This window comes from Grammomys surdaster, unplaced genomic scaffold, assembly GCF_004785775.1.
Source record: "Grammomys surdaster isolate TR1022 unplaced genomic scaffold, NIH_TR_1.0 239, whole genome shotgun sequence".
In the NCBI taxonomy this organism is placed as follows: domain Eukaryota; kingdom Metazoa; phylum Chordata; class Mammalia; order Rodentia; family Muridae; genus Grammomys; species Grammomys surdaster.
Genome location: NW_021604684.1, coordinates 10,380,091 through 10,395,145, shown reverse-complemented (window position 1 = coordinate 10,395,145; position 15,055 = coordinate 10,380,091). Strand labels below are relative to the sequence as shown.

The window sequence follows — 15,055 nt, the reverse complement described above, 5'->3', positions numbered from 1 at the left end:
AGAGAGAGAGAGAGAGATCATAGGACATGCCAGCTGCTAAATCTACTGGAGGGAAGCCACACTTCCAGGAGCCCAAGACATTCAAACTATTGCAGAGCACAGGACCAGACTCTGGGAAGGTTCAGAGAGGAAGAGGAAGAGGAAGGTCCCCTCTCTCTCTGCTGAGAAGTGTTTACAAATCTTCAGGAAGAAAATTGCATCACTGAGCAGACTAAGTCTTAGGTCATGCTTTCTCCATGTCAGACACATGTGTGTTCAACCTGTGCAGCAGCCCAATGACATAGGTCTTAGCATGCCTGTTTTACTGGCAGGGAAACCAAACAAAGGCACAGAGGGGCTGACATTCCTGTTCCAAATCCTGTATCTATAGCTGATGGAGCTGAGGCTGTTTCGTGCTGAAAGAAAAACTGATGGTTACTCAGAACTTCTCTGAGGGTTAAAGCACACATCTTCTGCCTACGCTGTGGCAGAGCACTGTCTCACATATCAGTATAACTATGATATGGGTGTGGTAACACACCTTTAATCCCAGCACTGAGAAGGGAGAGGTAGGCAGATTTCTGTGAGTCTAAGGCCAGGGTTGTCTACACAGAGTTCCAGGTCAGCCAGGACCATGTAGGGAAGATCTTGCTTTAAAAAAATAAAAATTAAAAATTGTTATTTAGCTGAGGATGGCTTTAATCTTGTTATTCTCCTCCTCTTCCTCCTCCTCCTTCCCTCCCCTCTCCTTCCCCCTCTTCTTCCTTCTTCGTCCCCTCCTCCTCCTCCTCCTCTTCTTCTTCCTCCTCCTTCTCTTCCTCCTCTTCCTCCTTCTCTTCTCCTTTTCTCTTTCTCCTCCTCCTCCTCCTCCTCCTCCTTCTCTTCTTCCTTCTCCTCCCCGCCTCCTCCTCCTACTCTTCTTCTTCCTCCTCCTCCTCCTTCTTCTTCATTTTTGGTTTCTTTGAGGAGAGCTTCTCTGTGTAGCCCTGGCTGTCCTGAAGCTCACTCTGTAGACCAGGCTGGCCTCTAACTCAAGAGATTCATCTACCTCTGCCTTCTAAGTGCTGTGATTCCATGATGACTCTAAGTCTTGACAAAATGACAAGATTAATCATTAACACTTTCTTTCTTTATGTGCATTTTTGTTTTGCCTGCATGTTTCTCTGAATGAAGTGTCTGATCCCCTAAAACTGGAATTACAGGTGTGAGCTGCCATGCAGTTGCTGGGAATTGAAGCCAGGTCCCTTGGAAGAGCAGCCAGTGCTCTTAACTGCTGAGTCAGCTCTCCAGTCCTAATAACAGTCTCTTAAGTTACCTTCATCAGACATTTTGTCACAGTACTGGGAAGCTAATATACTCTGTGATGATTTGTATCCATGAAGATTTTAGAATGGAACTTATTCTTTCCATAGGATTTGAAGGCATTATTCCATTAGCTGTGTTTCCAGAGTCAAAATTAAGAAGCCTAAAGGCATTTTGATGTCAGAATCTTTGTGTGTGCCTTATTTTATCTTTCTGAAAATTCACAGAATATTCTTAGTCTTTACTTTTCTGAAACTTCATGCCTTAGTGTGAAATTATTATGATGATGATGATAATGATGATGATGATGTCTTTTTTTTTTTTTTTGAGACAGAATTTCCCTGTGTAGCCCTGGCTATCCAGAAACTTGCTCTGTAGACCAGGCTGACCTCAAACTTAGAGATCTGCTTCTGCCTCTGAAGTGCTGGGATCAAAGGCATATGCTACCACCACTCGACTGTGAAATCTTTTTTTTTAACTTGTACTTGGTACTCACTGGGTCCTTTCAGTTTGGAAATTTAAGTTCTTAACTTCTGGGAATTGTATTGAATTATGTCACTGGTAATTTATCCACCTCTATTTTCTCTGTTCTCTGTTTTTAGAAATCTGGCATATGGCTGTTAGCCTTCCTAGATTTGTCATTAATTTGCTTTTTTAACCTTTTCCCTCTGATTTTTTCTTTCATCTTTCTCAAACTACTTTTCTGGAAATTGGAGGAAAATCCTTATGATTGTTGATTAATACATGCCTTTCAAAAAAGTTTTATGTGTTTATTTTATGCATATGGATGTTTTGTCTGCATATCTATGAGTCATGTGCATGCCTGCTGCCCCAGAGACCAGGAGAGGGTGTCAGATATCCTGGGACTGGAATTACAGAGTCGTGGTTACAAGTAGTTGGGAGTCGTGAGCCATTATGTGAGTGCAGGGAATTTGAACCCAGGTTTTCTGGGAAAGCTGCAAGTGCTTTTTTACCACTGAGCCATCTTTCCAGTACCCCCCCCCTTTTTTTTCTTTTTCAAGGCATTTTTGTAGCTGTATAGCCTTGACTGTCCTGAAATTCTCTCTCTGTAGACCGGAATTCAGAGATCCGCCTGCCTCTCTCTGTCTCTGGAGTACTGGGACTAAAGTTGTATGCCACCACACCCAGTTTCTGTTTTTAATTTTTCAGGAGTTCGTCTTGGTTCTTCAACACAGTTATACTTGTTTGCATCCTCTCTGTGACTCTAGATACAGCTCCATCCTTTACGGCACTGGAAAGTTAGTGAATCTATTTCTCCCTTGCACTCTCTCCACTTGACTGTTTTTGCATGTGTCCTTTCATGCTAATACATATTCCTTTGGATGCCTCACGACCCTTGGTTTTCTGAAGTGGAGGCTGTGGCTCATGAGTAGGGCTTGGTTTAGTCAGCGAGGGCCTGCGTAGAATTATCTGACTGGGTTGTCCTACTGGAGAACAGTTCCAGATTCTTCAAATGTTTCCTCCTGGGTTGGTCATGGTCTCTAAAGAAGCTTCCTTTTGTCTATGGCCTGGAGGAAGAAGGCCTAACTTCTGCCACAGGAGAACATGGATGCTTAGAGTCAGGATGGGTTTGTGCCTTTCTGTGTCAGGGGTCAGGATGCTTTATAGGAGGGCTGAATTAGTCACTTTTGGGTCACTGTGACTAAATACCCAACAGAAACTACTTGTTAAGGGACGATTTATTTTGGCTGATGGTCAAAGAGTTGTAGTCCATCATAGCAGGGGAGGTGAGACACAGTGGCTAAGGCATGACAATGGGATTGGGGGCAGTGCCTATTTACATTGGATTAGGAAGCAGAGAGAGCAGACAGAATTGAGGGTCCACCCCCTAGTGTCCTACTACTGCCAAATAGACCCCAATTACTAAAGGTTCCAAAGCTGTCAGGGTAGTGTCACAAGCCAGGGACCAAGCACTCAAACAAAAGTCTATGGGAAACAATTTGGATTCAGACTGTATCTTTTGTTGTTGTTGTCATTGTTGTCTTGAGACAGAGTTTCTCGAGTATCCCTAGATATCCTAGAACTTACTCTACAGACCAGGTTAGCCTGCTTCTGCCATTAAAGGCACGAGTCACCACTGCTTGGCTCAAACTTTGTCTTAATGACTGTTCTATGGCTGTGAAGAAACATCATGATCAAGAAAACTCTTATAAAGAAAGCATTTAATTGTAGGCTTTTTTATAGTTTTTAGAGGATTGATCCGTGATCATTGTGGCAGGAAGTAGATAGTGCTGGAGCAGTTGTGAGGGCTTTATATCTTCATCTGAAGACAGCAGGCAGAGAGAGAGAGAGGAGAAGGAGAGAGAGAGAGAGAGAGAGAGAGAGAGAGAGAGACAGAGACAGAGACACAGAGACAGGTATATAGAGAGATAGAAACAGAGAGAGACAGAGAGAATGGACCTGGTGTGAAACTTCAAAGCCCACACCCAGTGAACACCTATTCTAACAAAGTCACACCTCCTAATCCTTCTCAAACAGTTCCCCTGTCTGGTAACTAAGCATTCAAATATATGAGTCTATGGGCACAGGCCATTCTAGTTCAAACTATCTCAGATAGTACAAGGGGCACTTAGGGAAACCTTTTTCTTACCAGTTTATCCTAAAACAGCCACACACAGAGGAAAGAGGTACATGACCTGAGGGATGTGAAATAGGCCCCTGACACAGGAACATCTGTTGTAATGTTGGCTGTGCTGCTCTCTTGAAGCACGGAAGCTATTCAGACCCTGTCCGTTGGGGTTTTTATAGAAGTTCTGTATAGGAAAATATGATTAAGTTATTTGCTAATGTGATTATGATCAATCTTCATCTCTTTCCCCTGAAAAGAGTTCAAGTCCTCATCCTCTCATCAGTCAGTCTCGTTGGCAACAAGCCTCCATCTTAATTAACATATGCAAATATCCTCTGGGCCGGAGGACGTGGGTCAGTTGGTAGAGTATTTGTCTATCATATCGTGAAAGAAACCCTGGGTTCAATTGTTGTAGGGATCTTTGTGGAATAAGCACTCTGACACCAATGAGAGTGGAAGAGAGATGACGTCACCAATGGAAGAGAGATGACGTCAGCAGCGGACAGAAGCCAGGCCAGCTCCTCAAAGCCTGTGATACTGGGTCCGGTTTGTGTTCTCTCATTTTATGCTCTTTTGGTTACACAAAGACAGAGTTTCTTTGTGTAGTCCTGGCTATCCTGGAATTCTGTAGACCAGGCTGGCCTTGAACTCACATAGATTTTCCTGGTATTAAAGCACCACTGCCTGGTTCTTATTTTATGCTCTTGAACCATAAGGTGGGGTGGGGAAGCAAGCAAGCAAGATTTTACAGAAGTGCACATGGCGGTCAGCAGGTTGTTAGGGTGCAAATAGGCAGTATAAGCAGTGCTTTACGTAAATCACCAAGTAAGTCAATAGATTAACATCTAACAATAATAATTGGCCTTTTCTACCTTATTCTACCTCACAACCCCCAGAACTGCAAGAACTTGGTGTGGCAGTACACGTGTATAATCCCAGCACTCAGGAGGCAGAGGGAGGAAGATCAGAAGTTCAAAGCCATTCTTAGCTACTTGTGAGTTTGAGGTCAGCCTGGGCTACACAAGACCTTCTCTAAAACAACAAGAGAGTGCCCGTGCCACTCGGGACCCCAGGGCTTTAGTGGTTCTTTTGCCAGAGACGAAGAGCAGAGACTAAAGATCTTTCTTGCTGGTCACAGTATAGGCACAGATGTGGGTGATGAAACCTCGTCAATACAGTTAAATCTCCACGGCGCCCTTTTCCTCACTCTCTGTTACACTGACACCTCACAGTCTGAGCCTCTGGAAGCAGAAGAGAAGAGCTACGAATCTGGGCTCTGTCCATCCCTGCTTGCACATATGAGCCTAGGCCCACACAGCCTTTCTACACCAGTCTCCACTGGAAACATGGGAGAAGGCATGTTCCTCCGAGACACTGTAAAGATCATATAAAGCATGACCAGCTATGATTTGATCAGTGTCCCACAAGCATGGCTTTAGTCAGTAATGACAAATGCCAGCACGAGAGCCTTCACACCCGGACACTGTGTAGATAAGAGCAGAGAGGACACCAGACCAGAGAGAGGGGGACTTGTCTAAGCCCCCTTTCTTCCTTCATTTATTCACAGATAAGGGGTGGTGGGGGTGGGGATGGGTAGACGAAGGTACCTTCTGCTTCAAATTGATTTCTTGCCGGGAGAGATTGCCTGTTTCTAGAAACGTCCAAAGAGCCTTATGAATCCAGAGGTCTGCCTGGAAACAAGTGATGAGAGCCCTGGCCAGCCAATGGGATCATGCAGGTCTTTCTACCTGTTTAGGGAACTCCCCCCCTCATCCTGCCCAGGGAGGACAGCTTTGAGTGAGTGGGGTATTTCCAGATTTGTGACTTTCAGTTCCACATCTACAGTGTGGGCGGAGTGACCTGCTGTGGACGAATCAGATTCCCTCCAGTATCAGCTTTAAGAGGTGATCACGGGGCTCAAGGGTCCCAGACACGCAGCAGCAGCAGCAGCAGCAGCAGCAGCAGCAGCAGCAGCAGCAGCAGCAGCACCACCTGTGGAAAAAACTAGAGGCTAGAGCCATGGATGACCAGCGTGATCTCATCTCTAACCATGAGCAGCTTCCCATGCTGGGCCAGCGTGCTAGAGACCCAGAAAGGTATGTGTGAGCACCAGCAGAAAACTTAACTCTGGAGGGTACTGAATGCAGGCCCTGGAAAGGACACAGAGCTGAGCTGCAGGAAGGAAGGTCGCCTTGAGAGCTGACATTCTGAGTGATTTTTTTTTTTAAGACAGGGTTTCTCTATACAGCCCTGGCATTCTACATCATGAAACTCACTATGTAGACCAGGCTGGCCTTGAACTGCCAGCCTCTGCCTGCCTCTACCTCCCAAGAGCTGGGTTCAAAGGCATGCGTTACCACACTTGGCTCTGAGTAATCTTGCTCCCCAGCCCCCAACCCCCCCCAACCTGCCGAGGGTATTGACTTCCCCTCTGTAAAGCAGGGACCTCCTTTAGGACTTGTGTTAAGAGAGCCCTGGATTTGAGTTTCACGATGTAAGGGGCTTCACAGATCCGCTGAAGCTGGGCCATGACTCTAGGTCAGAAGACTTAAGACCAGAGTGGTCCTCCCTAGAATTCGTTCTCCCTTTTCTTCCATAGTCTGTTTGCTTTCCTAGCCTCTAATTTGGAAAAGGGTTCCAATGCCAATGGCCTCAGAAACCATTTCTGAGGACATTAGAACTACTCATTGTCTTCCTTAACTGCTAGAAGACTGGATGAGCCCAGATAAGCAGAGCCTCACCATACCTGAGTCCATACCTGAAACAAGATGAACCTTTCTGTGTATGTAGGGAAGAGAGCTGGCTGCCATCCCAGCAGCTGCTCACAGAGACGGAGCTCCTGCTGCATGTGTTACATGGCTGCCACAGCCATCCAGATAGCCCTAGGCTCCTCTCCCAGCCCCTAAATGACCTCAGCCTTATGCCCCCAACCCCCAAAAAACCAAACAGGGTTAGAATTCTCCTGCCCTCTTGTCCTGCTTCCCCAACCCCCCAAGCTGCCAAGCCTGATTTGTTGCCTATGGGGAACTAAAACAGATGTGACGTCACTGTTTCCAGGCAGAATGGGGTTTTGAAAGAGACTCTGGGAGACGACTAGGAGTGTTATTCTAGAAAGAAGGTAACCAGATATGGATTATTAGAGCACTGGGGAATTCTAAGGTAACTTTTACTGTTGTCATGGGTGACCACAGAAAACCACAGCCTCTTTCTGGGTCCCACTGCTTAACAGAAATGGCTCTAAGAACTGTCCATCTATTGTGACCTTTCCACTGGTCCTCAGACGACATTGATCATCATGTAATAATAAGCAAACTATAGACTCTAGCTTAATTCTTACATTTACTGTAGCTAGGAGTTGGGCATTTTTGCTATCTCCCCCTGCCTATGCCTTTTTTTTTTTTTTTTTTTTTAAAGACTGGTTTTACTATGTAGCTGGGCTGGAACTAAGAGTACACCAGGCTGGCCTTGAACTAACAGAAACTTGCTTACTTCTCCTGAGTGTTGAGATTAAAGGTGTGTGCCACTAAGGCTGGCATTATTATACAATTATATATTATTATATAAAGGAATTTGAGCTCATCTAGTAAGTAACTTCCAAGTTATCTTAGCTGGTGAGTGTTGAACACAGCATTTGAACCAGGACCAGTCTGAGTTCTGCCGGGGTCCTTTAGAGGCCTCATTTATGAAAAAAGGAGGTGGGAGCCCTCTGGTCTCAGGCTCCTAAGTGAGGGCTGTGTTCAGAGACAATGCCACTCATCACATCCATGACAATCTTCACTTTACTTCGGTTACTGCTTCCAAAACTTTCAAGGCCATAAGTCCCAGGCCAATCCAACAGGTTTCATTTGGGGCAGTTTTGTGAACACTTCTGCCTGGCAACATGTGTGTCATGATTGCTGTTAGCTCTGGTTGGTTTCTGACTTTAGTCAATTCCTTTTCTTTCTTTCTTTTTTTTTTTTTTAAACACAAGGAGGAAGTACAAAGGAGGAAGTAAAACCAGGAGGTGGCAAGAGTTGGCACTCAATCAGAACCAAGACCCAGCCAATCTAGAGGCAGTAAGAGGCTGGGTGTGACTGTGTATGCCTACAATCCAGCATTTGGGAGGTGGAGGCAGGAGGATCAGGGGTTCAAGGCCAGACTTATCTACATGAGACCATATCAGAAAAACAAAATAATAATAAATTGAATAAAAGAGGAAGGAGAGATGATGCGAGATTTGACATCCAGCCTCCTGGAGGGCAGCATTGTTATTGATAATGACCTCCCTGAGAACGATATTACTGATAGAGGAAATGTGTGTTAGATGTGGCATCAAGTGTTTCATCTCTTCATTATTTAACAACCTCTCGTTCCAAGCTCTAACCTGTTTCACACACAGAAGTGTTGACTTGCTCCTGGTCCCAGAGCTAGGCAAGCCAGGATGCCAGTTATGGCTGCTACCTGCTCTCATCCTCAATACAACCCCGTGTTCACTGGCCTTCTGAAAGATTGAAGTTTGAAAGGGGAGGGATGTGGCTTCCCCAAGCTCATGTGGTAACAGGTAGAGCTGGGACTAGATCTGAATATGGGGTGGTAGAGGGGTTCAGGGGTCCCATGGGTCACCAAAGTAGATAAAGCAGAAGACCTTGAGCCCAGGTTCCATCTTCCTTCAGAAGGCCAAGAAATTGAACTTATTCTCCTTTCTCCAGCCCTTGGCTTAGGAAATACAAAGGGTTGGCAAGCATAGAGCCAATGAGAATTAGCTGTGTCTGTGACATCATAAGTTACCAGGCAGACAGGTTTTCTGACGTTTCCTAAATTACCCTTCCTGATTGCTGGGGTACGCAAGATGCAAATTCATCATGAGAGTTTCAAATGGAGTTTGTCTTAGTCTGTGTTACTATAACAGCCACAAACTGGGTCATTTATATAAATAATAATAAAACAAAATCTAGAGATTTATTTCCCATAGTTACAGAGGCTGAGAATTCCAAGATCAAGGTGCTGGCATCTAACGATGAGTTTCTTGCTGTGTTGTAAATATACGGCAGTGGAAAGGCAGGAGACCAACTCCCTCTGTTAAGCTTTCGTACAACGGTGCCTAACTCCATTCACGAAAACACTTGAATCTTAAAGGGGATGTATGCAAACAGCAGTACTGACAGTTCCTCCCACCCAAGGGATAAGTGGGGGAAGGCTGGACAGGAACTCTCAGGTTCCCCAGTCAGGATCCTTATGTTCCACACTGTAACATGTGCATGCACCCCAAAACATTATTCAAAGCCCCCAAAGGAGGCTTTGTAAGGAGTCACTGAGGTCTGAAAGTCTGGTCACCCAGGAGCACGAGGCCTAGGCATCCATGTTGCTGTTGAACTCCCCCAGTTGGGTATCTCTACAAGATGCTTCTATGGACACAGTAAGATCTTGTTTTAAAAGAGAAAACTGTGCTGAGGAAGCAGAGACAAGAGGACCACTGGGGTTTGTTGGTGAGACAGTCTTGCTGAATCTTTGAGCTCTAGGTTCAGTGAGAGACCTAGCCTCAAAAAGTGAAGTGGAGAGCAACTGAAGAAAACATCTAAAGTGGACATCTGATCTCCATACACATGTGGAAACGCATATGCACGTGTAGGCACAACACACACACCCAACCACACATACATCACACACCACACACACATCACACACCACACACACACACATGCACACACACACTAGGAGGAGAGCCAAATTTTAGCATTGTTGGTTTGAGGGTTGCTCATGTGACATATGAGAGACTGGTGAAGATCTGTTCAGCTTTCCAGAGACTCTGGGACAGAGGGACTCTGGAGCATGTGTGTGTGTGCGTGTGTGTGTGTGTGTGTGTGTGCCTGGCACTGCCCCAGCCTGACAATGTTCCTCCCCGCTCCACATGTAAAAACTCTAGGACCCACTTCTCCTTTTCAGGTATGCAGCTCTTCTTGCTGTCCCCTCTCACACTTCCTTCCCTTTTCTCTTTAAACCTGACATCACCGTGGGGATTAGCGATGGCATAGCGGATGAAAACCCTTCCTCCTACATAGTAAATTCCCCTATCTTTTTCTGCCAGAAAACAAACAAACAAAATCAAATTCCCCTCCCCACCTCTGAGGGGGGTTCTACTTCTCAGATCTCCATGGTAGAAGGATTGGGAAGAGGGAGGACACTCCACTGTACCCTGTCACAGCACAGATGGGACACCAAAACCCAGAGGAGGCAAGGAATTTGGCTCACTCTTCCCACTGAGTTTGGGCCCCAGGTGGATCAGATTTCTTCCTGGGAAGACACTGGTGGTCAGCAGCAGCGGATGTCCTCACATGCACCTCTCTAGCCAGGGTATTGGAGGGCTTAAGTCTGAGAGGGCATGGTGGGGGCACATGTCCCCACTTCCAGTCAGCCTCCATCTCTGGATCACACCTTTACTCCCTCTCCACAACAGGTGCAGCCGTGGAGCCCTGTACACTGGTGTTTCTGTCCTGGTGGCTCTGCTCTTGGCTGGGCAGGCCACCACTGCTTATTTCCTGTACCAGCAGCAGGGACGCCTAGACAAGCTGACCGTCACTTCCCAGAATCTGCAACTGGAGAACCTTCGCATGAAGCTTCCGAAATGTGCGTGCTCCACCTGTCCTGACCGATTCTCTGTCCCTCACCTCACAGACCTCATTTCTCCATTTAGCCCCTCCCGATCCCCCCCCTCGGGATTCAGATCTTAACCCCTGGGTGCCCTACTCTCTTGGAGCGGGACTCATGCTGTCCTCCCTGCCCCACAGCTGCCAAGCCTGTGAGCCAGATGCGGATGGCGACTCCCTTGCTGATGCGTCCACTGCCCATGGATAACATGCTCCACGGGGTAAGGAAGGCGGCAGGAAGAAAATGGTATCTGGTGTTTTCGGAGAGCAGTTGCTAAAGGGGAGGGGCCAAGGGATAACAGCTGTCAAGGAATCCGGGTCCTAACTGCTAGGGTGGACCAGGGCCCACCAAAGAGAGGCTTGCCAAAGGTGATGGAGGCCAGAACTCTTAGGGTTACCCTGGTAGGGAAGGGCAAGTCCCACAGCTTAGCATCCTATAGTCCCTTACCCCGCTCACCTCCTCTAAGCCTTTGGTAGCAATAATGCTGTTGCTCATAAGATCACTACTAGTACCTTATCCAGGGAAGAGCATGTCAACTGGGCAGTGCCAAACAGTCAGCCCTGAACACATACATAAGGCAGCATGATCCAGACCGAACAGGTTTTATTAGGACTACATATGTATGTAAATAAACATACGTGAGCAATAACAATGAATGAAAAAGAGGCCATGAACTTGAAGTAAAGCAGGAAGGGGCACGTGGGAGGGTTGGGATGGGGGAAAGCAAGCTCTGATATCGGCAAGGCCCTGACAAGCTTATGCCGGCCTGACCAGAGAGGATATGGAGGCAGGAAGGGTGTGAGGGGCTGGCGCTGCCATGTTAGGAGGTGGCAGATCTGAGCCGGGGAGCGCAAGGACCTGACTCTTACTAGACTCTAGCTGCTGGCCCCTGCAGTGCTGGTAACCCTGTTCCTTTCCCACAGCCTGTGCAGAATGTGACCAAGTATGGCAACATGACCCAGGACCACGTGATGCACCTGCTCATGGTGAGTATCAGAGACAGCGGGCAGTCTCCTGGTGCACGTGACTGAGGGTCGGGTCTCATGTGAGACCCGACCCTCAGTCACGTGCTAGGCTCAGGATAAACTCAACACATGCGCAGTCCAAGGAATACAAGGTGGTCCTTAACTCTTATATATAGCCCAGCCCCTAACCCCCTTGAGATAAGAGTCCATATGGTCCTGGAACTGACTATGTCGAGCAGGTTGGCCTTGAACTCACGATTTGCCTGCCTCTACCTCCCAGTGGTAGGATTAAAGGTAGTATGCATCACTAAGCCTGGTTCCAGCCACCTCACTTTTGAGGAGTTAAAATTAAGGTTCAAGTCTTAAGATGTGACTTGGCCATGATAGGTTCTCTTTCCCAAATTAATAATTGCACATGCCTGCTCTGTGCCAGGCTCTTGGCCTACAGCAACTTTAGTAGACAAGTGACCAGGTGATAAGGGGAAGGGCAGCTGGCTGTGTGAGGACAGGCAGAGAACCCAGTCAAGGAGGAAAAAACTTGAGGTGCTGGTACAGCTCCTGACCCTGACGGGAGCTCCATAGCTGGGTCCCCCTCATCCCTGCTCTCTAACACCGAGGCCAGGGGTCCAGGTTTGGTATGGCTAACATCCATTCCTCAGAACGATCCTGAGAACATGGGGTGCACATTTCCCCTTGCCTATCCTGTTCTCTGTAACCTCCCCCTTGCCCTGCCGCTCTGCAGAGGTCTGGACCCCTGGAGTACCCCCAGCTGAAGGGGAGCTTCCCAGAGAATCTGAAGCGCCTCAGGAACTCTATGGATGGTCTGGACTGGAAGGTAAACAGCTTCTGCTGGAATCGCCTCTTCCCACGGTAGCCTCAGGACTAGAAAGAGGCAAAGGGCGGACTAGAGGAGCTGTTCTCTGGAAGCTACAGAGGGCATTCTAACATTCACGAGACCCCTGTGGGTCGTTAAGAGACACTGAGGCTGCAGCTGGACTCCTCCAAGTTTGTAGTCAGGGTAGAGTCCAGAAGGGTGGGCTATTGTCTCCTGCCCCTGACCATCCACCTCTGTTCTCCTTAGGTCTTTGAAAGCTGGATGAAGCAGTGGCTCTTGTTTGAAATGAGCAAGAACTCCCTGGAGGAGAAGAAGCCCACGGAGGCTCCGCCTAAAGGTACCAGGACGGGACCTTCAGCCTGCCTGGTGCAGTGCCCCATTCTCTCAGCTCAGTCTTTCCTTGCCTGTTCCTTCAGGGTTCGGAAACCCTTATATCCTGTCTGTGGGTCTGTTCTTTCACACACACATCCAGAGTAGAGGTCTCTAGTCTGTCTTGGAGCAAAACCAACTCAAAACATACCAGGTAGGAGCTCCCCCACCCCCAAGCAGTACATAAACACGAGGAGGCAGAGGGTCACAGAAGGAGAACATGTCCAGACAGAGCCCTGGGCACCTCTCACCTCACATCAGTGCCAACATGCAGGAGGTCGAGGCATAAAGCATCAGGGAATGCCTTGTGTTTAGCTTGGTGGTATCTCTAACTTGCTCTTCAGTGCTGGAGAAACCCATCCCACTGGGTTTCCGTGTCCCACGAGGGGAAGGCCTAGAGGCCCATACTGTCCTGGACCTGTTTCTCCGATATACAGACACCTTACGTGCTATCTCAACCAACTTCTAGCTAATGTTTGAATCCCCTCTCCAGCATCTCCAACAAATGGCAGCCGCCATTTCTACTTGGGTTATCCCAGTAAAGGAAGGTCAGATTCTTCCCAGAGGTGTCCCCATTACTGTCCCCCTGAAACCAGAATCACAGGTTTAATCACAAACTGTAACAAAATCTGAGTGCTAGGATAATTATACGCTGAGGCAAATGACGCCTATAGCCATGCTTTTCCTCTTTTTGGACCTTACTAGTTTCAGACTCAGGCCTCAGTTTTCTCATCTATGCTATGGGTAGAATAAGAAAAGCAACTTGGCTAGGAATTAAAGCCCATGGCAGTGATATGTGGGTCCCTGCTCTGCTGAGATCCTGGTCCAGAGCCTGCCCACTCACTGTCTTCATCATGCCTGTACCTTCAGTACTGACAAAGTGCCAGGAAGAAGTCAGCCACATCCCTGCCGTCCACCCGGGTGTGTTCCGTCCCAAGTGCGATGAGAACGGTAACTATATGCCACTCCAGTGTCACGGGAGCACTGGCTACTGCTGGTGTGTGTTCCCCAACGGCACTGAGGTCCCTAACACCAAGAGCCGCGGGCGCCATGACTGCAGTGGTAAGCAAGGCCCACTATGTCAGTAATCTAAAGGACTAGGAAGCTCTAGGAAGGCTGAGGGCTCAAAGGTCCCTCCCAGTATACATGAGGTCAGGACATGGGTTGGTTGTGCCCTGGGACATCCCCTGTCAGTCACGCATCTGCCCCTTTCTCCACACGGGCACTGCTGTGTGTCCTTCTAATCTGTTTCCTCTCATTCTCCACACGCTGTCCTACACTGGAATCCCACAGATCCACCCATCTCACTGTACCCTCAATCACACTGTATGCTCTGGTGCCTCCTTTGCCAAGCTCAAGGCCATGCCTGATTGGGAAAGATGCCTTTGGGCACAATGGCAACAGTGTGCGTGTGTGCGTATGTGCGAGCGTGTGTACGTGCATGCGTGCGTGCGTTGGGGTAAGAATAACAAATGAGCCCGATGCTTCCTGTGCAGAGCCACTGGACATGGAAGACCTGTCTTCTGGCCTGGGAGTGACCAAGCAGGAACAAGGTAAGGGGGCCCACATAGGGGATCACCCACATGCATACTCTGGTGCAGTGTGACACTGAGCCATTCGTCACCATCACTGGGATGGTTTTTACGGAATGGGCTGGTGGCTGAAAGCAGAGTACCTGGGCCCAGCAGGGGGCAGTGGAGAGCTTGAGTGCTCTGGAGTTCCAGGATGTTGGGAGGAGGCAGGGACAACAAACTGGTGACCCAACTGTATCAACCTTTGCTTCTCTTCCCAGTCATCATGTGAAGACAGAGGCCAGCTCTGCACAGTGGCAGCTCCCCTGCGCCTCAGCCCTTCTTAAAAACATTCCCTGACATCACACCCCACTCCCGTCTCCCTGCACCTTGGGGCTTGAGACTGGTGTCTGCTTCATCGTCCCTGGACACGGCAAATGAAACCAGAACAGAATGAGAACACAGGAGGGCCTTGCTACTTACCCCTACCTAAAGGGAGCCCCATTTCTGACTCACTAGCAGTCTTTAATGTGGGGCTCTGAGATACAGGCCCGCAGACAAGGATGAGAGATGCTCTACCCGTAACCTAGGCTGGACACATTTGCTGTCTTCTCCTCAAGGAAGAACCCAAGCCCTCCTCCCAGCACCCCTTCCTCACGTCCTGCTGACCCCTTCCCCCAGGTGCCTTGCTCAACCAAGCTTGTCAGCAGCCTGTAGGATCATGGTTCCCGTGACAATAAAAGGTAGAGAAAGTAGAACATTCTTGCTTCTGCCTCTTCAGTTGGGATCCAGCTAGTTAATCCTAAGGCCAAGGACAACCTTAAGTCTAGTCATCCAGGCACACAGGCCTGCAGGGCCTGGGGAGATGGGCCCCAGACAC

At 48.2% G+C, this 15,055-nt stretch overlaps 1 protein-coding gene across 2 annotated transcripts; it reads left to right on the top strand.

The window, feature by feature from the left end:
• Positions 1-5,803: 5,803 nt before the first annotated feature.
• On the top strand, positions 5,804-14,933 carry Cd74 (CD74 molecule). 2 transcript variants are annotated; one of them, XM_028774199.1, is made up of 9 exons: positions 5,804-5,967; positions 10,305-10,474; positions 10,636-10,715; positions 11,419-11,481; positions 12,203-12,295; positions 12,542-12,632; positions 13,535-13,726; positions 14,161-14,217; positions 14,457-14,933. In XM_028774199.1, exons 1-9 carry the CDS (start codon positions 5,891-5,893, stop codon positions 14,465-14,467), a joined length of 834 nt encoding a protein of 277 aa, XP_028630032.1. In that variant the 5' UTR covers positions 5,804-5,890; the 3' UTR covers positions 14,468-14,933. The 2 variants fall into 2 exon arrangements, with proteins under 2 accessions (XP_028630032.1, XP_028630033.1); XM_028774200.1 differs by lacking the exon at positions 13,535-13,726 and having other exon boundaries at positions 5,811-5,967.
• The last annotated feature ends 122 nt before the right edge of the window (positions 14,934-15,055 follow it).